The 23,962-nt window shown below is 40.2% G+C and overlaps 2 protein-coding genes across 3 annotated transcripts; one reads left to right on the forward strand and one right to left on the reverse strand.

Annotated features, from left to right (window-relative positions):
* On the forward strand, nucleotides 1–23,562 carry LOC143185481 (photoreceptor-specific nuclear receptor). Of its 2 annotated transcripts, XM_076388515.1 has the most exons (9): nucleotides 1–129; nucleotides 503–665; nucleotides 5,184–5,607; nucleotides 10,653–10,756; nucleotides 17,162–17,276; nucleotides 21,880–21,995; nucleotides 22,293–22,504; nucleotides 22,778–23,069; nucleotides 23,306–23,562. In XM_076388515.1, exons 2-9 carry the CDS (start codon nucleotides 545–547, stop codon nucleotides 23,542–23,544), a joined length of 1,623 nt encoding a protein of 540 aa, XP_076244630.1. In that variant the 5' UTR covers nucleotides 1–129; nucleotides 503–544; the 3' UTR covers nucleotides 23,545–23,562. The 2 variants fall into 2 exon arrangements, with proteins under 2 accessions (XP_076244630.1, XP_076244631.1); XM_076388516.1 differs by lacking the exons at nucleotides 1–129; nucleotides 503–665 and adding an exon at nucleotides 2,382–2,487.
* Nucleotides 18,936–21,044, reverse strand: LOC143185480 (uncharacterized). The gene has a single exon (XM_076388514.1). It carries the CDS (start codon nucleotides 21,042–21,044, stop codon nucleotides 18,936–18,938), a length of 2,109 nt encoding a protein of 702 aa, XP_076244629.1.
* Nucleotides 23,563–23,962: the final 400 nt, after the last annotated feature.

Genomic DNA, 23,962 nt, shown 5'->3' on the forward strand with positions numbered 1-23,962 from the left:
TGGGGTTGTAAGGTGCTTTATTTGACGAAGTTTGTGAGACTTTCGGGACCGCGGTGATTTTGGACAGTTTTGGACTGGTGCGTGCGCGGGTGATCCAGGAGATAGCTTCCTTGGGCTTTGTGGCTTGAGGTGAGGATCGTTGGAGGGTAGTTATGGGTGTTCAATGTGGTGACTTGTTGAGAGGGTGGAAATGCATGATGAGGACGTTGGAGATGAGTTACATGGAAATTTTTAGAGTAATGGTTCATTTGGTTGAGTTTGAGTTACAAGATTGTTACTGTATTGGTAATAGTGACATAGTGAATGGATAGTGAAAAATAGTAGTTATTCTGTAAAGCATCTTACAATGCTTTATTTGATTGAGAATTGTTGTAGTTTCAAAGAGCAACAGTTTGTTAATACTTATAATGGTGGTAGATATGGATTCTTGAAAATTGGTACTTGATATTTCAACAATGCAATTTATGAGACAGTAATATTTGTGGATTAACACATGTTACAGTACTCTTTCGTCGATTCAGCGAGGAATGCTTATTGATACACCATGAACGGAGCAACATCGATTTCTACATCAGAAGAACACCAACATCAACATCAGCAGCCGCAGAATGATGCACCGCCAGAGCATCCAAGAAGCCCTACCAGTCCACTGAGTATTCGACATGGTAAGTTGATATCCAATAAGTGTTACTATTTATCTCGACAACAATCGAAACTATTTTATACAATTGAACCTTACTATATAAAACTAGTCCCTTCACGTTAAGAGTAAAAAATACTATTTTTCAAGATTCAATATACACAGCTTCCCCTTTATAATATTCAATTTCAATACACATGTATTCAAGACAATTAAAATATACGTAAATCTGCGGTCATTGCAGTTCTCGTTTCAGAAAATTATAAGGAGAAAAAGAAAGAAAACGTGAAATGAAAATAATAAATATATACTATTATAAAAATCAGAAGCTGAGTGATCTAAAGGATTCATCAGTACAATTTTAGAAAACATTAATTCGATAAAAACCACCCCTGTTAACTTCAATCTACTCGTCTTCGTTTATACAGTTTCCACAGCGGGGCACAGACATTATTTCTATTTCTTCACAAATTTTCTTAACTAACAATTCTTGCTAAAATTATTTCACTCTATCACTTCCGTCTCTTACTTCTCATCGATAAACAATACTACTTTGCTACAAACTATCATATTCCTTCTCTCTGTGAAGAATCAATTTTTTCAATTTTTTTATTCTCTCAACCTTCTTAACTATCACTAAAAGAAGAATAAAGAAGTATAAACCAAGGCAGACGTTAAAAGCCAAGACAACAGATGTTTAAGAACGCGAATCAGCACGCTGCGAGTCTCAATCCCACGACAGAATCAACGTGCCTCCCTAATGCAGTAACAATTAGTCGACAGGGGTGAGAGGAAGAGGGTGACCGAAGTGGTTGCCGGTAGTTACAAAATCCCTTTTTTTTCGAGCTTTCTGTCTCGTGTCCCCTTCGCTGGTACGTCATTCCACGCAGCTCCCACCATAGGTTCTACTCGATGATCCCATAATACAGGGGCGCAGGTGGCGCCTCGCCATCCGCCAGCATTGATATGCTAATGAAATTTGACGCCCCTGCTTTCATAGTCTCGCGTTATATACACGCGCATACACGCGCGATTCGCGTTTGAACCCGCCGACCGGTCACCATACGGGCACATAATTTTTCTCTTCTCGTTTAACCCCTGGCAGTCGTGGCATTTCGCGAGTTTCCAGCGCAGAGATTTGATTACCCTAATGGCGTAATGTTATTGCGTACGTGGACCAGCGGCTGCGACTATTCGGCAGCTTTATGGCCGACGATGTTGAGGGGGCGGATCATGGTTATTCCATTTACGACCTCAGCTGAGAATCTGCAAACTGTTATTTTGACTCTGATAGTGTTTGCAGTGCTGTCTTTCATAGACTAAACTTTCTTTTAAGTTCAAGTATGTAGGATGTATATAATGGTATAGAGGGTGGTCGATACAATTTTTAATTTCTTGCATAGTCACTTATCTGCTATAGCTGTGTGTAAGTAAAAAATCTAGTTGAATTTTCTCCAAAATTAATCCAAGTTCTCAGCGTTTGGTCGAGACGATAATGGGTTCTGTGACAAAATTTCCTCGGTTGCAGGTGAACTCACAATTCCGTTTAACGTCCAAGTAATTTCTCTCTGTGACCACACAGCTCGTCGCCATCTTCAGAATAGATTTCACATGTCGCAATTTGTATCTCTCTGTGCACGTTCGACAGGATTAGGGTGTTAACGAGATCGAAAAGCCGACACACTTAGGACGTTACGTGAGCTGCATTAATAAGATTGTCTCGGGTTCATCCCTCGTAACTCTAACGACGAAACGATACGATTGAATTCTTCCTGCCGATAGCTGGATCATGCATATCAGTCGTTTGGAACGTGCTCCAGGGACTCGATCATTGATTACAATCAGAGGTAAATGTCTTTCAGGTTTGGCGCGTTGTAGCCATTTTATAGCAGGTAATTTGCATAGTCGGTTTAAGAAGATTATACGTGTGAAATTTTCGTTCACGCTATATATACTATACACGAGTGTGTGATAATGGATAGAATTCATTCTTCTCTGAAGCAACTGTGAATCTTTATTTAAAAGACCTTTCACAATTTTGTATACACTCTGAATGGAATGTGGGTAGAATTATAAAAAATTAATTTTTTGACATAAATGTAATAACGCCTGTTTTTGTGATTAAATTAATCTATACAAATTCAAGTCATTGACATTTGAAAATTCAAAACTAAATTTTAAATCTAAGTGAACACAGACCAATATTCTTCAGAATCTAAGTATTCAGCGAGAAGAAAATAACAATTCTATCGATTTGGCGATGTCGATTGACTCGAAGTGGCAGTTCAATTTCTCAGAGGGGGTGAAAGTTCGAGTTGGATTGGTATTAAATAATCTCCGCGAATCGGGGCATGGCTAAATGATTTTGCAGTGGGTTAGGAGCGGGACCCTAAAACCCGATATCGACCTGTTGTCGATTCGCATGGTAATTCGAACAGATCCTATCTGACCCCGGCGGCATTAACGAGACCGGAACGAGTTTTCGATCGTGGAACGAGCCAGTCGACAAATACGATTCCAGGGAGAGAGATCTCGCGCCTCGTCGTCGGGGTTGCCGGCGTGACTAATAAACCCGAGTGGAGAAGCGAAATCACATTTCGTTGATCACGCAGATGTTCACCACTCCTACGGTGATCTCTTTGCATTACCATCTTCCAATTAATAGCGTCAACGCGACCGACTGTATCAATGAAATTTATTTTGCAATTAATTGAAATGGGTTCGATTGATCAGTGTTTTAGCTAATATCCAGTATCTATGTATGTATTGCCTATATCTGAATGTTATCTAGCACTACTGATTCGTTTAATATAGTGGGCACAGTGGCGAGGAGATTAATAGTAGGTAGTAAAGTACCATATGTTGCTCAGCTCTAAGCTATTTACTATTAGGTAACTCTGTATTTGAAAATGTGAACGATTTGCTAGGGTAATTTATTCGTTTTGTTAAAAATAGAAAGAAGTGAACTCTTTGGTGACTTAATTAAGATGTCTAATAGCTTCAAGATGAAGTATCAAAAAGTAAATCCTACAATTACGATGGCAGGGGGAAGAAATGAGAAGGCTTTAAAGAATCAGAGAAGGACTCGTTTAGGAATCCCCCATGGCTGAATCTTCTCACCTTTTTCCTCTATGCTCTGTTTTACTTATAAATATTAATGTCGGATATTCTTTACCGTCTGTGGTTTTTGCGAACTCATTTCTCGATGTAAATACTGTTTGCTCACACTATTCAGTGGGTAAGCCTTAAGGGATGCGGGAAGAAATGGCTGTGGTCTCTTGGGGACAAAAACCGCAGTCAATGGAGCAGCGATTCCTTCGAAAAGTCCAACACTCGTACAAAATTCCTTCCTCGTTTTATTCTGAATGCAAATTTTCTTAAAGCTTGTCTGAGACTGTTTCCTTGGATTTTAATGAGACAATGAAAAGCCAGCATACATAAAAATCTACATAATCCTATTAATTTCTCAAATCCTCTTTACAGATAGAAAAAGTAAATTCTATATACCATTTCTACTATAATAACTTTAATCAACTTTCTCCCCAGTAACCTCCGCTTACGATCATAAATTTCTTCACTTCATTAACATTATCGATTACCTCGACCCCGTTGTAGCTGCCACTTTTATAGCCAAGCAGTCACTTTTCGACACCTTTCATCAATAATCGCGAAAGATATCGGTACCTTACTCAATTCAATTTAATCGTCCACAAATCTTACGAATACCAACTGGCTCGTAAATCCTTCGTGGCGATCCATAACGTTTGCGCGTTAGCCGTAAGCGTGCAATTATTTTATGCGCGTCCTCTGTGTCCATCGGCCCCGCCTCGTGAGAATCAATCAAGGGTGGAAAGTGGCGTGTACCGTTTGGGGTTGGTCGCTCCAGCGCGCTGAAGAGATTTCTAGGATTAGCTGGACGCAACTGCCAGCTGATCGAATAGGATGAATCAAGTCTGATCGTAGAAAAATTGTATTCTGATTGTGAATCGATTACTTCATTGATAAAGCGTAGGAGAAGGAAATAGAAGTTTCAGGCAGAATTATGTTTTGTCTTTTTGACGTGAATTATCTTTTTGAATTTTTGAATCTTTAAATCTTTGAATGTTTGAATATTTGAATATTTGAATATTTGAATATTTGAATATTTGAATATTTGAATATTTGAATATTTGAATATTTGAATATTTGAATATTTGAATATTTGAATATTTGAATATTTGAATATTTGAATATTTGAATATTTGAATATTTGAATATTTGAATATTTGAATATTTGAATATTTGAATATTTGAATATTTGAATATTTGAATATTTGAATATTTGAATATTTGAATATTTGAATATTTGAATATTTGAATATTTGAATATTTGAATATTTGAATATTTGAATATTTGAATATCTGTAACATAAATCACAATCTCACAAGCTTTGTATGTATTTAAGGACTTCTCCTCATTAGTATCATAAGACTATTCCGAATACTTTAGCGAAGTAAATATAACAGAACAAAGCCACGAAGAAATTTAAATATTAATTTTCAGACTCGGGGGAGAGCAGCGTAATCTCCCCAGGACTACCAGAGCGCTACAGTCCATTAGGAGCGACAGGATCGACCTCGAGTCACGATCCTTACGCTTCGAGGTCGGTCCAGGAGTGTCCTGTTCCTCTTTGCAGAGGAATACCAACGGATTTCCCTTTGGCGAGGTCACCCTATCTGACCGCCTTGGGAAATGGCCATCCCCATCTGCTGGGACAAGTGCAACAGCAGCAACACCAGCAACAGCAGCAACAACAACAGCAACAGCAGCAACAACAACCGCAGCACGGCAGCAAGCCACCGCGCAGCCTGGGATTAATATGCGTGGTCTGTGGTGACACTAGCTCTGGGAAACATTACGGGATTCTGGCCTGCAACGGTTGCAGCGGTTTCTTCAAGAGAAGCGTCAGACGGAAGCTAATATACAGGTGAGTTTATTGAAAATTATAAATGAAGATGCAATTACTTGGTGTGGAAGGGAAACTTGACTCAACTCAAAGATTTAAATTAATTTATTTGCAAAAACTCAAATTCTTCTTCGAGGAATTGTCTACTATTTTTATATGAAAAAGATTAAGCTGACTTATTATTATTTAACTTTTATTGTAAAGAGCTACTGAAGGTTGCGAATAATGCATAAGAATGTAAAAAATAAAATAAGTTTGGTAATAGATGTAGATGATTTTTTATTTAAGAATATGACAGTATTTTCTAGTAATTTCTAATATCCATGTTCTGTGCTTGATACACACATTCAATAATTATTACTGAAAGTATTTCCCATTTGTATGCAAAAAGTTGCAGATCTATTCAGCAACTCGTATGAAATCCGCCAAACGCATTTACACCACTGGAAGCTATTAAAAAACCCATTTTGAATAGCAATAAAGAAGTAGTTTTCAATATCTTCTCAAGAATATTCATCTTAATGATTAACTATTTCCTAGTTAAATTACTATTTCATTATTAATTCCTACAATTTGCGATAGTCATGGAAGTTGTCACTTTGCGACATTCATCATTTAATGTTAAAATCAGCCTAGCTCAAAGAGACCTCAAACCCATCTTATATCAAATCGAAATTAGCGAGTGAATCCTCTGGTGGCGTTTAATGTCAAACTGACCAGCCAATGGCGCCATGTGGTCCAAGTCGAGTGGGCTCATCGTAATACCAGGCAACAATGCGGAACGGCATAATGTTGAATCCTGGAGGACCTATCCACCTAAACCGGCGCACTCTGTATAGGGCATACTATTACCATCCCCTGGGATCGACCATCCATCTCCATCGGATCCCTCTCAACTCAGAATCGCTGTCTGATACGCTCGACCCGTTTTACACCAGAGCCACATACGAAAGCCAGCGGGCTCACTGTATGCGTGTGCATCCCTTTGCCCCCGTACGTGACTATCGATACAACCCAGGTCATATAGGTGTGCGCGTTAAGCTTGTCGAGAAGATACACGATGCCAGGATACTCGATATACAAACTATTAACCCCAGCGAGCGGCCTTTGAAAAATAAGAGGCGACGCGGATACTCTGAACGCGTGACTGGGATGCAAACCGCGTTCAAAGATAGCTGGAACACTCTTTGGACTCTGCTGAGACTTTTGGACATCCTGAAAGGGGACGAATGTAGACTACTTTGAGAAGGATATATAATGGGAAAGATTCATAATGGGAAAGATGGCCGTGGAGTTTTCTTTGGAGACGATTTTGTTGTGTGGACTTAGTAAAGTGAATTGCTAGGAATTAAAATTGCTCGATTCAGGAGTATGGTTAAATAGTGATTCATAACTTTTGAATTTTGAATTTTTATGTGTTAACAAATTTTCGCGACTTTATTGCCGAAGTATCTAGTTTATATTTTACGTAATTCCTTTCCCAGAATAGAGATTGAGAAATCGCTGCCTACGACGTCCAGACCTACTGCGTATACCGTAATAACGCGACATCAGAATTATGTAACACAGTTAGGGTGATGACAACTGGTTACTGTTTGTGGGCACAAACGTAAACGGAAGATATGTATGCTTCAATCAACTGATCCAAGGATAAAGCTACACCTACGCAATGAATAATTTTGTTGGAAACGAAACATCTTCAAGAGACTTTGTATTACACAATTAGCATTTCAGATACATTTATATAGTTTTCTTCTTCACTAAATCAAAACTATATTCTCAATATCTTTTCTATTAATTGTGAATGGATTACATAAAAGTGTCTCATTTGAAGGCACCCTTCGATTTCGATATCTATCTTGTTGCAGTGCATTTCTATTCTTCTGTATCTTTTTTTCTTCCGCATTGATTCTCGTCGAATAGACCGTAATGCGGTAAAGAGTGAAGAGCCTCCGCACAGATAACCAATTATTCGTAGAGGGGAACGAACCGCGACAGATGCGTCCCGACGTGATGCTCCACGGCGGCGTATCGACCATAATCGTCGGATTAAAGTCCAACTTCACGGATCGGTTAGATGCAATTAAGTACATCGTGCACGACCCAGATTGCATCGAGAGTTCTCACCAACTTCCACTGGGACACACTTGAATTTCGCGCGCAATCACTCCTCTTTTCGATCTTAAATGAATGATAGACATCTGGATTGATTCTATTTCAAATAGTTATCATTTGCTTAAAAGCATTGAAACTTTGAATATATAATTTTTTTTTAATTTCTCGTAATTGAAAAGTTGCAAGTACACAGTTGAAATTTACACTGCAATTGTGCATAATGGTATTAGCTGGAGCTTAGTGATTTCAATGCTCCCTTCGTTCAAATACTAAAATCGAATGATTCTATAGATGGATTTTACGTTACCTTTCAAAGCTCTACAAATTTATCAATTTCAGGAATTTCAAAACTTTATTCATTTTTAGCTATGTATTTCTGTACTTTTCTTGGGTCTTAGATAATATTACCAACAAGTAGAATAAATGCTTCAATCAATGCTACAAACTTCCCAGTAAAACAGCAGGGTACTTGTCCTTTACGCTTTTAACAATTACCGTTGCGGTGGTCAATCAGGGACCCAGGTACGAACTAATGTATTTAACCCTAATTCTATCCAACCCAAAGCTCCAGGAGTGACAGAAGGGTAACTATCATCAATCCAGCATTGTCAATTAATTACACAATATCCAATTATGTAAAAATTGCTAAAAACTCCCCATTTAACATCTACTTCACTGAAACGTCCAATTTTGTCTGCATTAGTATCTCCACTATTTATAATATTTAATTAATGGATAATGCTGTACTGATGCTAAGAAATTGTTGAATAATGAATCTTATAACATTAAGACTTGTGTACTCCTTTTAATACCCCTGAAGCCCCAAATTGACAGAAATCAGAAAAAAATACATTGGTTCGTACCTGGATCCCCAGTTAGCCACCTTAATGCGAATTGTTAAAAGTCTTAAAATGTAAGGCTGATGCCCTGTTGCTTTACTAGAACCACTATGTCCCCTCGTCGACTATACAGCACCTCCTGCTTGAACCTCCACCTCTCATCCTTCAGAAGAATTCCAAAGGCAACCTGTGCCCACTTCACTCTGCAGAATCTACGCTCTCGTCCAGCGGGGCTAAGTCATTGAATCATCCAGCAGGCCGATCGGCGGGCGCGATAACAGGCAGCACATGTTTCCGGTAACTCGATGAGGCAAACAATGCCGAAGAATAGAGAGATGCGTAAATAAATGTATGATGTGGTTCTGAAGGGTGAATGCCGAGGAGGCCGAGGGTGATGTATCTCCCGTGTTGCACGGGGCGAGCCCAGCCAGGCGGGGGCCTGGCAGCCAACGCACGGAGGCTCGCTGGGGTGTGAACGCAAATCAATTTGCGAGAGGAACCCCGCTGGCACGACAGCACGCAGCCACCCTTCGGTGCCGCTCGTACGCCACCGCCTCGGGACAAGATAGTTCCAGGATGGTGGCGTCCTTTCGTCGCACGGCTGGATCCAGGCAGCCTCCTTGTGACTGACGTTAGTTAAAATCGCGCTAACGGAGCCCTGGGAATCGATCGACCGCCCCGTCCGCCGATCGAGCCCCGGGCTATTGCCCCGGAATTACGACTCCGCCGATCTTTCTCTTTTTTTCCCCTTTTCTCGCGCTCCACCTCCACTGGGAACTACTATTAACCCTTTGCTTTATCCCGCCGGGGGTGGCTTCTTTGCAGCGTTTGTGAGGAGGCTTAGGGAATCTGATTGCGGGTTTTAGTCTTTGATAGCTTGATTTGTGGAGAGGTTTAATGGGGGTGTTAGAACATTTTGGAATGTTAGTTTTGGTACTTGAAGAATTAGTGAAGAAGCGAAGGCCTTGCTTTCTGTGGAGGGTGGTAACTATGTAACTATAAAATTTTGATCCTCAGAGACAACGTTATCAAAGTCCTTTTCTGTTATTTTTCAGGAAGGCCTAAGTACAAATGTGATTACCCATTTTTCCAATATAGTAGTTTATATTATTAAATTTCCTTTACTTATATTTTGAAAAGAAGGAAATGGATTTGGGTTAGTCTACCTCTGAGGTACAGAATTGTAGCCTACTTTTAAGGCTAGAAGGATAAATCATACTTTCAGTGACTAATATCGTTATAATATTTCTTATTATCAGATTCTGTTCACTGTACTATATCACCAAATTTTACATATTGAAACATTACGACCTTAGAATCGTAAATACTCTGTAGAATCACGTTCCTTCAACGAGATCCTCTACTTCTCTTTCTCAATTATTTTTTTATTAAGTCAAAGAATGAGAAAACGTAGTCCACAATTGCAATGTAGTAGATGCAACAAAGTCCAGTCGTTAATTTCTGTACTGAATGACTGTTCGTGAAGCAGGATGAAAACGAAAGGAAGAAGCGGCTTTAAGCCCCGAGGAACGAAGTAGCGTGGGGCTGTCGCGGGATTGGATGAAATTAAGAGGGATAAGAAGATGGTACGTGACCTCGAGCAGTCGCCTCTTTACGTTCGTCAGTTCTGAAGGGATAACCGGGTTAGCCGAACAATGAAAGTAATCGAATTTAACGCCAACTCCTGAGTGCGCAGCCAGGATTTCCGGCAAGTGCGTTCGAAATTCATCGTCTTTCCGAAAGGGACAACAGCCGCCAAGTTGCCACCGTCGGTGAAACGTCATCGTCAACAATCGATCGGTTTCAATAGAGACTTTCTTCCTCGATTTTGTACGTTCTGCAGATCGAACTATGTATCTATGTGACGATCATTAGCCAACCTTATTAGATACAAAATATTACTGAATTTAAGAGACATAGAAAATTTATAATATCACAACACTTTAATAGTTCTATCGTGAATCCATCTATTTCAGTTATTTTACATCTCCAATTGCTCAGTAATATGTGGAAATTAGCAGAATGCTAATGTTGCAATGGACAAAGTATGCGCCACAAAAGTACGTTCTTCATTTTTGGAACCCTACATGTTTCGCCCAATTTTATGTTCAGATGTCAAGCTGGTACCGGAAGATGTGTTGTGGACAAAGCTCACCGAAATCAATGTCAAGCGTGTCGTCTGAAGAAATGTATGCAGATGGGAATGAATAAAGATGGTGAGTAATTTAATTGACTATTATGGGGAGGGTTTGTTTTAGAACGAAACTCGACTTATCCTATCATCTCCCTTTACCCGTTTAATATTCCTAGTTTGGGAAGAATGTTCTGTTTATTGGCCACGCGATGACGAAAAGATTGCGATGAAGCTTGAATCATTCAATGTATCATGTCTATTGACAAATACTTGTAAAATTTACCCCCATAATAATGAAGCTGTTTGAAACATTGAAATGCATTTAGTACGAAAGATGTAAAAGCGAAAATTCTGAATTCAGTACGTACATTGAATATAAGATAGCTTATCGTTCAAGGAAGATCGTTCTAAATGAAGACTATTTTTTGTTTTGTTACAATTTAAAGAACATGTCTTTTCCACTTCATGGACGTCATACGGTGAGCATAAAACAATTTCTTTCTTAATCAATTACTATAAACTAATCATAGCTTTCGTTTTTAACAATTCAAATATGATCTAGAAATTTTCTATGTCTTTCTAAATGTTGAGTAAATTAAAAATTAATGGAATTGAAGAAAATTTGAAGATAAGGATTAAAATATATTTCAAAATATACATTTCATTAAAAATTTAGTTTTTTGGAAAAACAGTTAACACTAGAAATACCATCAATCATTGCATAATTGAAAATATTTTGTTACACCACGAATCCTTATTCACCATACTCCATATCAAACGTTCGCAAAATTTATAACTAAAAATTTAGTACAGTCTTACCATATATTTTCTACGAAACATCAATTTCAGCTCTAATTCCGTATAAAAAAGAACTCAATGATGTCTATCCCATAAAGTGGAAAAAAGATTCAAATACGAAGGGTTAACACCCTCAACCCTGACGTTGACATAGACTGACTACTCGTTACTGCTACTCCAATTACTCTATGTCACAAAGTAGATACTATTTTAACAAACCATCCCCAAATGCATCACTCAGAACCTCACAGAAACCAACAAAATTTTATTTTCAAAGAATTACCAACCATGAAATCGGTTGCATCCCTCGCCAGGGCGTTTGCTCTATCGAGAGGGAAGCTTTCCATCGCGTGTGAAGGAGAAAAATATCCGTTTCAACGTTCACGAGGGTGGCGTTGTTCGATCGGCTATCGATACATTAGATTACCCGTTCTCGCAGGTGAACCTGTATTGTGGGAATCAATCAGCGCTCGCGACCTCCGTGGCGGGGAAAAGAACGGGATTCGAGCGAGGGTGTCCTTTATGTTCGCGACATAAATAACTGGATAAAGGCGGGGCGCGATTGGCGCGGGTGCAGGTCTCCTTTGGTGGCAGCCTCCGATTCAACTCTTAATGCCTCTCGCTGAGCCCCGTGCGCACCTGCCACGGCGAAAGAGCACTTCCCCCTTTCCTTCCGTCTCCACCCCTCTCGTCCATCGGTCCCGCCATCCTCTAGCCTCGCGGAAACTCCTCTCGGGAGCGAAGCAACTTTCTTATTGCCGAACTTGACGTCGTCAGAAGAAATACTTCCAATTGGATCTCGGTTCCCTTGGCGACCCGGTGCGCGACGACGTTTCTATGGAACGTCGCCCGTTTTCTCGGGGAAAATTAGATTCCCGAGCGTCGGGAGTTACGTTCGAGGGCGACGAGGAAGTGCCGCGAACTTCTTTGGCCCCGTGATTCGATTGCTCGCAAGGCGGCCTTCTGTGAAAGGGATCGGGTCTAAATCGCACCTCGAACTGTCGCGAAAGTTTTGGGGAGAACCATTGTCTGTCTTGGGCCCTTGTGAGGTTATTTTGGGAAATTGGTGGACCGATTTGCAGGAAATTTATGAGAGCGTTTATGTCCTAGAGAGATTGATTGCTTGGGTACGTGATCATTAAGAAGATTGTAATTTTGAGAATCTGTTAAAATATTGAGTTGGGGTTCATAAACCTAAAGACATTAACTTTTAGCAGATGATATTACTATTTCTTTCATAATGATTCGTTTGGTAGTAGGTACTAAAATGTGTATAATTCTGTTATTTTTCACTGCTTCCTGCAATATATTTTTACTTTTGATGGCAGCTATAGTTTTCTAAATTCTCAATTCAATCAGGCGATCTAAATATCTCCCTTTGTTTTTAATAACACGAAAATCTAATAAAAGGAATCCCATACAAATGATTGTTCTTCCATGATACTTCTTCGATACCATTCAAATTATGTCATAGACGATTTTCATGTCAATGAAAACAGAGGCGACATTTAGGTGACCTGCTTTGGCTTGAACACCTTATACAGCAAAATGAAATCTAAGACACACTTCCCTTTCAGAATTTTCTAAAATCGAAATGATGTTAAAATTACCCATTACGATACACAATATTCCCTCATTATATCCTCTTTGCTATATTCATTACAGCTTAAAATTACTTCAAGCAAAGGTCTTATGCTTCTATGCACCATTAGGTACCCACATTTTTAATACAATTCAAATGATCTACTGAGTACCTTAGTTGTCCTCAAAACTCGTCAACAACCCACGAGTCTATAACAAATAAATGTTATCTATTATATAATACTATAATCACTGTCTAGACGAATATACCATTCTCAAGACTCACAATGAACCCACTACCCGAAATCGGCAAATCTAACTTCAAAAGCTCCAACAGAGCTCTTTCACGCAGGACTAGTTCAGTTATTACGGGTGTTTAATGAAAATCGGTAGGCAGAGCGGCGAGATGCAAAGTAACAACGTCAGGGCGGTGCGGTTCACCGCGGTAGTCGAAACGACGGTGGTCGTTGTAAACACCGCGGTCGTTAGCGACGGTCGCGTGGCTCTCGACGAGCCCCGAAGGGTTAATTGGGGGAAATAAACGTATGCAACGCGCGTCCAATCTCCGTACGCAAAAATCTGCGTGAACTAGTTGTCTGGCTCGTACAAGGTACGGTGTGACAGAGATAGGGAGCGAGCGTTCTCCTACTTAAATTGTGTCATAGCGGCAGGGCCGAGAGGGACAGCGAGACACGACGGAAGAAGCAAAGTGAGAAAGGGAGGCAGACCTCCCACGGTGAGCTTCACGCAAATGAGAGTGAAACGATCTGTAAAAGGGCGTTTATCTTTCCTGGTGCGAAACTGGACGTCAGAGACGCGAAATGGATGACAGGGGTTGAGGGCCAGCTAGAAGTCTCTACCTTGTTCAATGGAAAGAATTAACGATTGTAATTTGTGTGGAACTGGTAGGGATTGCTGATATCTTCGATAGAGATCCTTTATTGAGTGAACATTGATTGGAGCTTCTGAGTATTTGTTGATTATGGAAGACGATAAAGACGAATTTGGACTTTTCACTTTGGGAATGATTCATCCACCGTGAAAAACGTGGAGATTGTTTTCATGTGCATTTTATACAGAGCATTGAAAGCTTAGGGGAAAGAATGATATGCAATAAGTTGGTAGATCCGATTTTGCGCAAATTATTATAAAAAGAAATAGGCTGAAACAAGAAAATGTTCCCTCTATATCTTTAAAGAAAGATATGCTCTAAGATTGAAAGTGAACAGTGAAAGAAGTAGAGCCTTGTCCTACTTTTGATGAAACAAATGGATGATTCATTTATAGTGAAACTGTACTGCTAAATGTGAACCTAACATTTCTAATATTCTTCTTCTACAAGGGCTAAAGTTGTTAATTAAATTCTGTCACTCACTATTTCACTCGTCGGTGTATTGAAAACTAATGAAGTGAATTCAACCACGAGACTAGTATAAATACTCTTTCATTTTGACTGTGGATGAATGAATTATTCGCGATAACCATCCAAAGTGAAAAATCTAAATTCGTTGAAAAAGAACTCAGAGTCTATGGGATAGATAAATAGAATCCCCAACTGCTACAATGTCACAAGGTAGTAATTTTTCATCAAAGCCTGGCGAAACTTAACATTCTTGAACATTAAGAAATTCTTGAAGACTGTCAGGCTTTGTCTTACAAAGTGGTTCACAAATTCTTGCGTTCCTCCCCTTTCCATAATGTCTTAGAATCATCCAAGCTGTACCTCTAAATCAACCACGATAATAAGTACAGTAGAATTCTATTTTTGGAATTTTCTGTAATGCATCAGAACAGAGTTTCATTTAGCTTCTATAATTATTTGATCCCTCTCAAAGTGGGATATAAATACAAAGAAAATTGAACGAGCTAAATACCTGAATAACTCCTCCGTATATTAATAGATACATACAAATGTTCCAAAATAATCACTAAAAAGGTATTAGAAAATTGCTGATTTTATACGATTACTGTCAGAGTGTTCTTCACTCTCGCAATCTTCGTATCGACAGCAGTTTAACCTCGCGTCGCGTGCATCGTAAAAAAAGAAAGCAGGAGGTGCCGCGACGGAGAAAAAGTAAAGGGGCGATGGGTTGTGTGAAAATAGGCGGACTGAAGAGTTAAAAAGACAAAAGGGAAAGCGCGCGTGACACGGGAAAGAAAAATTTCCCGGGGACGAAGAGGAGAGAACGCGACCGCGGCAGGGAGCGTTTATCTTGTCCCGACGGCAGGGTAAACGGGGAGAGAAAAAGCGAGAGAACGATAGGAAGGGAAGAAGCCGCGCGAAAAAGGGAGACGACGATGCCAAAGGCTTGACGAAGTAGGAGGATCCTATTAAGCTGCTCAGCAGGCAGCACGACGTAGGTAAAGCGAGCCGGCACGCTTTTTATTATTACGAAATTACTGTGCGCCCGTGCCGTGCTAAAAGGGAAGCTGGAAAAAATTCTGCTCGCTGTTACACACCACTGAGTGCCCTAATCGCGGCTCCATTAACATGTGGCTGCTGTCACAAGCTTTTTGGGGGGTGAAACTAGACGAATTCTCGCCAAGGTGCTCTGAGATTCTATAATTTTTAACGCGAGATTAACAGACTGAGCTGTTAAACTATTGTGTATCTTATGAATTTGAAGTTCTGAATTTTTCTTGTGAAATTCTCGTGAAATTCATTCTTATCAAAAAGTAATTTTGATATTTGGAATTTTAGAAATTTAAACATCCTTTTACTACTTTAGGTTTTAAAAATTTGTGAAGCCTTAAAATGGCAGGAATAAGTTCCTCATCCCGACTGAAATTATTCTTTGAAATGTCGCCAAGTTCGAGCTTGGGTAAAATCTAAATATCGCTTCTTATAATTAGGTACACACAGACAGGAAAGAAACAAAGTTCTCTGGAGGTCCACGATGTGTGAAGGGAGAATACGATCCTACCATATAGCTGTCAGTCGAATGGGAGTTACCGAACAGTAATATACAAACAATAAACGTAGCTGATTCCTGGACGTCTGTTAAATTCACGCTTGTCAGACGCAGGCTGATGACGTGATATAACGGTGCGTTACGTGAGTTTGACGAGAGGGTGGTGGCCAATCGTTTGTTCCCCGATTAATCTGGCAAGATTCTTGGAACAGGCGAGTCGTTCCACTGTTCCACTAATATTTCAATAACCAAGAAATTCTACTCCCAACTGGGGGAAGGATTTTCTATGCAACGAACGTATTACCAGAAGATAGTCCTTGAACGGTTGTCGAGAGCCCGTTTCGTCGATTGTCTCGTCCGATTGATCGCTTTATTTCCCTCGAAAGCGTTCACGACATCGAACGGTTCTCGTTGACAGAATAGAATCGACTTATTGCATAATATTATACGCTGGAACCATCCACGCATTTAATACTTATATATGGCTTGATACGCTGAGAACTTGAATTACGTGGACAGGAGGTCTTTAAGAGTATTATTACATAAAGCTGAGAATATTGTAATAAGAAATAAAATATGGAAGTACCTACTTGAAAAGCATTAATATTTTAAGTACTTATTATAAATTTAAAGACGTAAAAATAAAAAAGAAATTCTTACAGCGTAGTGATTATCTACATTAATGTTTAATATTAAAGTTTGCTGTCTTTCCCTTTTTAGAGCCTTCTTTAAAGTATTCTTTAAAGATTTTCTAGTATTTTCTGTCCCCTTTCTGAATCACCAAAACGAAGTGGCTACTTAATCTCAAGAATCTGTTTTAACAAGACTAAAATAGTTCTAACCAATTTATTTTTAAACGAAGGAAACTATCAGCAATGTCTGGACTATAATAATTTCTTATCAACTTCTGATGTTTATGGATTCTGAAATCAAAATCCTATATAAAATTTTTATTTCAGATAGAACAAATTCTAATTGAAGCGTGAAAGGAAGACTATCGAAACATCGATAGAAATATATTTAATAAGTCGTTCAAATTCAAATTCCCAAAGATATTACGTTGCACAGGAATAGCTCGCGTGCGAGAGGCAGTGCTCCGAAGCGGTTCACGTTAATTTACCAGCGCGTAATTAATTCGTGGCTGCAATTAACGCCTGTTATCGACGTTACATCGAAGGTGTGCGCTTCTGTTGCAGCCGTGCAGAATGAACGGCAACCTAGAAACACTGCCACCATCAGACCGGAAGCTCTCGTCGAGATGGACCAGGAGCGTGCGCTTCGAGAGGCTGCGGTGGCTGTCGGCGTTTTTGGGTAAGTTATTTTAATCACAATAACTCATACATTCGAATATCTCTATAAATTGACAATTTGCTGGTTAGTTTCATCAAAAATATCTTCCATAGCAGGAAGAAGCTAAAATTCTACTCAGAAACAGAAGTTCTACTACTTCAAAAGAAAATACTGTATCGAATCTGTGTATCAAATACGAATTGTAATCTAATACCATCTCCTAGAGTTCGAGACCCTCAAGTATCCTGCATCAAGTTTCCCACGTTTTCATAATATTTAATACTAAAACTGTATTCTATCAACAGAGTTCATACTATAGACATTTATAGAGAATTTAATATTAGTCTAATATTAAAAACCACAAGCATAATTACTCGGCTACCTTTAATCAAAGCTCACGGAGTAGCAACGACAAGTCTATTGACACGCAAGAACCTTGCTCCACATTCGAGAGTGGCGCGTAAAGTGTATTTTCCCACTAACTAAGTGACACAAAGCCGCGGTGAATTTTAAAGCGATCCAAGAGGTCAACGGAGGGGGGATTAAAGGTAACATCGGGAACTGGTCGCGATCGATAATCACCGCGATTCACCGGGAGCCAACGAGAAGAGCAAGAAAGCCGACGACGTTGTTGGCACGTTTGATCTTCTGCTGCAGAGCAGCATACTTTTCGCCGTCGTGAACAGGCTTCGCTCGCGACACGCCACGCCGAGCGTGATCTATCATGAAAAATTACCTTTGACTAGTAGCCCGTGGCTGACCGTTTTTCAGGTAACCGGTTACTCAGGTTGGAACTAATGGAAAATCCATAGAAGCGCCAAGGGGTGAACGTTAAAAGCGACAGCGAGCGTGCCTCTCAACGATCCTTCGATACCGACGCTTTCTGGAAATTCTATACCCGTTATTCCATGAATCAACGTGCTCTATGCTTTGGCTCAAATTTGTCTCCGCTAAAGAAACATGCTGATTTTTATCCCCTAAATACCTCACAAAGCGTTCTTTCTATGACATTAGTGAATAGGTACTAGGAAAATATTATTGTGATATTTACGTAATTGTTGGTTATTTATAACAAAGCAGAATAATCCCCAGCAGACTTTGATTCTCCTTTATCCATTGAAGTCTATATCCAGAGCGAACATTGAAGTTATATAAACTTAATAAAAGGTTTATTTACGACTGTATTGTAGCCCTCAGTGATCCCTATATAGTACGATACTTAATGGACTCAAGAAGTACAATGAGTCGATGATATAGATCGTCAAACTAAATAAAATCGCGCGTGTAGGATATACTGCGAAAAGGAACAATGTCGGTTACAAATATAAAAGGTGTTTATTCGATATCTAATAAGGTGACTACGAAAAACGTGACGGTATAAATAGTTTCCAACTCAACTGGTTTGCAATACACTTTGTCGTATAAAGAAACGTTTATCGATCCCGCTACAGTGTAATGCTTCTTATCAATTCGCATGAAAAGAAGAGGAGATCGATACTTCGATCCGTAAATTTTTCACCTGTTATTTTTTTTTCTGGGCTTCTTACTTTTTCGTCGCCTTAATATGTTTATCGCTACGATTATTCTACTCGTTCTACCTCAGTACTTGTATTTTGTACGTGTTTATGCTTTTTTATCGAAAGTCCACTTCATTTCTAATTCGATAAATACGTACGATTTTTAATCCACATGGATAGAAAAATCAAGCACAGCATCTCCTTGAACAAACTGAGCGAACAATGCCCTCGCCCTCTCTCGAGGGGATATCGACGGCTTCTTTGCGTCGCATCTCAACATTCTGCTCTCCAGCGATGGTGAACCGATGTCAGGACTGTCTCCTATATTCCTCTCCAAGTGCATCGTCGATAACGGGGGCATGGTGGACCTAACGTCACTCTCCGATTTAGCAAACTTCCTGATAGGCTCGGTGTATCTGATCGTATCATCCTCGTCAATGTCCACGATGAATCCGCGCCTGCGATTCTCTGATTTCGTTTGTCGAATGACGGAGGCGACTTTCCTCTGTATGTCAGTCTTCACAATGGCCGCCTCACTTGTCTCCCTCTTGCTGGCGTTCGGGTTTCTCGTGACGCTGTCCAGCACCTCCAAAAGGCGATCAAAGTAGCTGCAAATCTCCTTCAAGTCTTGCTGGCTAAGCAACAAGAACCCACTCGTTTCCTGTTCTTTCTCCTTCAAAGCGTTTTCCAGCTCGGTTAGGTTGTTCTTCATAGCGTTCAGCTTCTTCTCGGCTGCTTCGCGTCGGTCACGTTCCTCGGCCAGCAATCGACCACTGCGTCTCATTTCCTCCACCAGACGATCGTTTTCCGCCTCTGCTTCCGCTAATTGAATTTGAACCTTCTGCATCCTGGCCGAGTCCTCGATCCCCAGACTGTCAGCTACTTGCGTGGCAGCGTCGATCTTCGTTAGGTCCATGTTCTTCGATGACGTCCTCTCGCTTTCTTGCTGGACACTGTCTTCGTATCCTTGGTTATCCTCGCTCTTAGCCCCTTCGCCCATCATTGGTTGAATGTGCGACTGGAGGTCGAGGTGAAGAGACATTTTGGTCTTCACCTGGCGGTTTTGACTTAGTTGTTGCTGCTCCTGCTGTCGTTGTTGAGCACCGATGGGCTTGAACGGTGGGACGTGTGGTCTCGTTTTCATTCTTCTAGTGTTGTTGATCGAGCTGGCTACTTTCCTCAGCGGTGCCTGATAAGCCCTCTTCACGTATTCTGACACAGCGCTACGTGGCCTGGAGAGAGACTTCCTGGTGTTCTCATTATCATTCCTGTTCCTATTGCCCGCGGAAGATACTCTTCGATCATGCTGGGGCAGGCCTAGGTACCTGTACTCTATTTTCACATCGGTATTGTTCTCCTCTAGCCTCTTCATTATTTCCTTCACTATCTCCTCGTTCAGATTCGCGTTCTGCCTGACATCTAGCACAGCCAGAGTGGTGTTGTGGTTTATCAGCTCTAATAGGTCTTTGACGATCGCATCGGTCAATCCGCAACGCTGCATATCAAGTGCCTTCAACCAGAGACTGTCCCTTATAGCCTCTATCAACTCGGTAGCAGCTGCATCGCCAAGTTGAGGGTTGTCGTTTAGAGTCAAGCGACGTAGCCCAGGCATCGCCTCTAGGTTCGGTTCCTGGTACCTCAGCGACTGTTTCCAAGTGTCATGGTAGAGAGATAGCTTCTGTCGTGACAGCGCTGCCGCCAGAGCTGGGCCACACTTGCTCGTCAGGTCACAGTAGCTGAGATTCAACGACCTGATACTCGACACGTCAGCCACGGTGCGACATACCAACTCGCAGGAATTGTCCCCTATGTAGCAGCGCTGAAGGGACAGGTGTCGGAGCGTCTGAGTGTGAGACAAGCCAACGCAGAGCACTGCCAAGCAGTCTGGAGGAAATGGTATGCCTTCTAGCTCCAAATTCGTGAGAGTTGTGGAATTTCTGACGCACTGGCCAACGCTGTGAGATAACCACTCGAGGAGATAACGTGATAATACCACAGGCGCTTTGCCCATTGTCCTGGCTTTGTCCTCGGAGTTGATCTCCTCCAGCGGCTTGCGACACTGGTACCTACTGCGAATGCTGATCGACTTTAAACTACTGTCGAATGTTAAAGCGTTCAAAATAGGGCCCCAGTCGTCCATTTTCACGCGATCGGTGGCGAAATCCAGACTGTGAGGCAAAGTCACGCAGATGACTGGCAAAGGACGCAGACGCTGCTGCTTGCACAGCTCCATGTAACAGTTAGCGAAGTTCCTGCTGGTTGGGATCGCCATCTCTGACGTTGGGCCGGGCAAAGGTGCAGACACCTTGCCTCGATGTTTTATTGAGGCTTCCGTGGTGATTAAAGAAGGGGCAGTGATATGTTTCAAAAATTTTGTTTCCTGAATGGCAAGTTTGGGGAAGGATAAGTTAAATGGCGCTTTTGAATACAGAAATAGCTTAGCTGTATTGAGTAGCTTTTGACAGAATTTAGAAAAAACTTGTTAACTCAGTAAGTTAATAAGTTTGTGTAGGTTTTAGGTATGTTACGAATGCTAATCAAGAGGTTATGATATTTTCTGTTATCTTAATGTGGTGTTTACTCACCTTCGTTATTGCTGTCTCGCTTGTACGTTAACCATAATTTTTATTACACACCGTCATCTGCGCTATCAGCCGTTCCACAGTTTTAATGTGAAATCGTTTTCAAACTCTCAGATGAAAAGTTGTAAGAAAAAATTACGTTCACCTTCCTTGCCTTTCGCGACCTATTTTCACCCACCTACCTACCCGAATCGGTGAAACGAAAATTCCACGCGGCATACGCTGAAAGTATGCAAACAAAATTCGTGTCTGAACAAATTAAAGTTGCCGCGAGTCGGTGAAAGATCGATACTGATTGTTGAAGCTCACGATTTTGATAATGTTTCAAGCGAATATAATATTTTAAAAAGTATTCAAAAAATAAATGTGTATTCCATTGAGAAAAAGTGGGAATACTTAATGTTCAAGACTAATCTTGCAAAATGTACTTCTACTATAGTTGATTCTAAAGTATTTGCATAAGGAGACGGTATGGGAAAAAATTTGATTAAAATTCTGAGTAAAATACTGAAAAATATTTTTCAGGCCACCTGTGTCTCTGGCTATGGCGAGATACACGACACCATTGCCTTTACCCACCGTCGCGCCGACGACAAATTCGACGAACCCCCCGACACCACCTCGACAGGATAACGAAGATGGTATACATCAGTTTTATGTGCCCATAACTTTTTGTTATTTTCTTCTGACTGTTTACTTTAACATTATAATAATCAAAATAGTGTAAGATTGAATAATTGAAGATCTTTTCAATTTTCGTTGTTCACATAGAATGCTTTTATTTTCTGTAACTTAAATATCTCTTTTTCTCAGTATAAATTCTTTTTAAATATATATTGAATGCTTCAATACTTCTCTTTTGTAAATTTAATATAACTTATGGTCACTGTGATTATTCGATCTTTTAGGTCATTAATATTTTTTGTATTCTATAATAGGAAATGCATCTGAAGACAGCATAGACGTGACTAATGAAGAACCACTGACTCCTCAAAGAAGCGGATGCACTCAACTTCCGCCAGTGATCCCATCGTTATATTCACCTGCCAACGCTGAAACAGTTTATGAAACCAGCGCGAGGCTACTCTTCATGGCTGTCAAATGGGCAAAAAATCTTCCCTCTTTTGCGAGTTTGCCCTTCAGAGATCAGGTACTTTGATCCTATTTCATAGTCATAAATTCTTAGTTAACTCTCATCAAAGATATTAAACATGGGGAATCTTTTCATATTACTAAAATGACTTTAAGATTTGGATTCAGAATTTTTATATCAAGAATTTTTAATATTTCTTGGGTTCAACAATTTAGTTGAACTTTTAGCTTTGTAGATTAACTTGGGTATAAATTTTTGTAAAACCTTCAGACATAAAGGAACACCTAGTTTTGGTGTTTCTCACAGTTGAAGTTATTGAATTTGTAACAGGTGATACTTCTGGAGGAAGCCTGGTCGGAGCTTTTCCTGTTGAACGCAGTACAGTGGTGCCTCCCACTCGAATCATCGCCCCTTTTCAATTCTGCAGAACTTACTGCTCTGACTTTGTCGCCTCACCCACATCCACATTCTGGAATCCACATGCAAACAACCACCACAGGAAAACCGAGTCAGGTGGCGGCGGATGTGAGGCATTTACACGATACTCTGCAGAGATACAAGGCTGTCATGGTTGACCCTGCAGAGTTCGCCTGCATGAAGGCTATTGTCTTATTCAGACCAGGTTTGTAATGATCCTCAAACTATTTCAACTGCTTTTGTTACATGGAAAAAAGTCTTAGATATTTATGAATTTTTAAACCATAAAATTTTATCGGTCAATCTACTATCATTTTTTTAATTTACCTAAATTAGGATATTTTTTGCCCATTTTTTAATTTAAAGTTGAAAATACTGCAACTTAAATAGAAAATATATTTTGTTGGCAGTCCAAAAAGCACTTTTTCTGATGTGTTACAGAAACCCGTGGTTTGAAGGACTCCAGCCAGATAGAAAATCTACAAGATCAAGCGCAAGTCATGCTAGGTCAACACGCTAGGGCACAGCAACCAGGAAGTCCAGCACGATTCGGCAGATTACTACTATTGCTGCCATTGCTGAGGACAGTACCAGCCTCGAGGGTAGAACTGATATACTTTCACAGAACGATTGGAAACACCCCCATGGAAAAAGTCTTGTGCGACATGTACAAAAATTAAGGACAGTTGTCTGCCAAAGATTATTCAACAGTTTTCGAAAGAAGATGCAGTTTGTACAGTGCCACCTTACAATTTGCCAATAAGTGAAACTACTGACTCCGTAACGTCGAGAACAATTTCTATTAAATATTAAATTAATTCTGTGATATGCTGAACTCGCTCATACTTGATTGATAGTTGATCATCGGATTTTAGAAAATATTTAAATCAAATTTTATGACCTCGATTGAATGATTAAGGAGTTAGTCGTATCACAGGATCAATTGGGATTTCGCTGTAATGCTGTCTCTCAACGCACTGTGTATAAAAGAGACGAAAGACTTCCTTCTACCAGAGAATCTATAGTGACTTAGGTGCAGTGTAAGCATGGAAATACACTTTAAAAGTCAGCAATTTACGAATGATTACGAAGTAAATA

The sequence above is a fragment of the Calliopsis andreniformis genome, chromosome 12 (genome assembly GCF_051401765.1).
Source record: "Calliopsis andreniformis isolate RMS-2024a chromosome 12, iyCalAndr_principal, whole genome shotgun sequence".
In the NCBI taxonomy this organism is placed as follows: Eukaryota; Metazoa; Arthropoda; class Insecta; order Hymenoptera; family Andrenidae; genus Calliopsis; species Calliopsis andreniformis.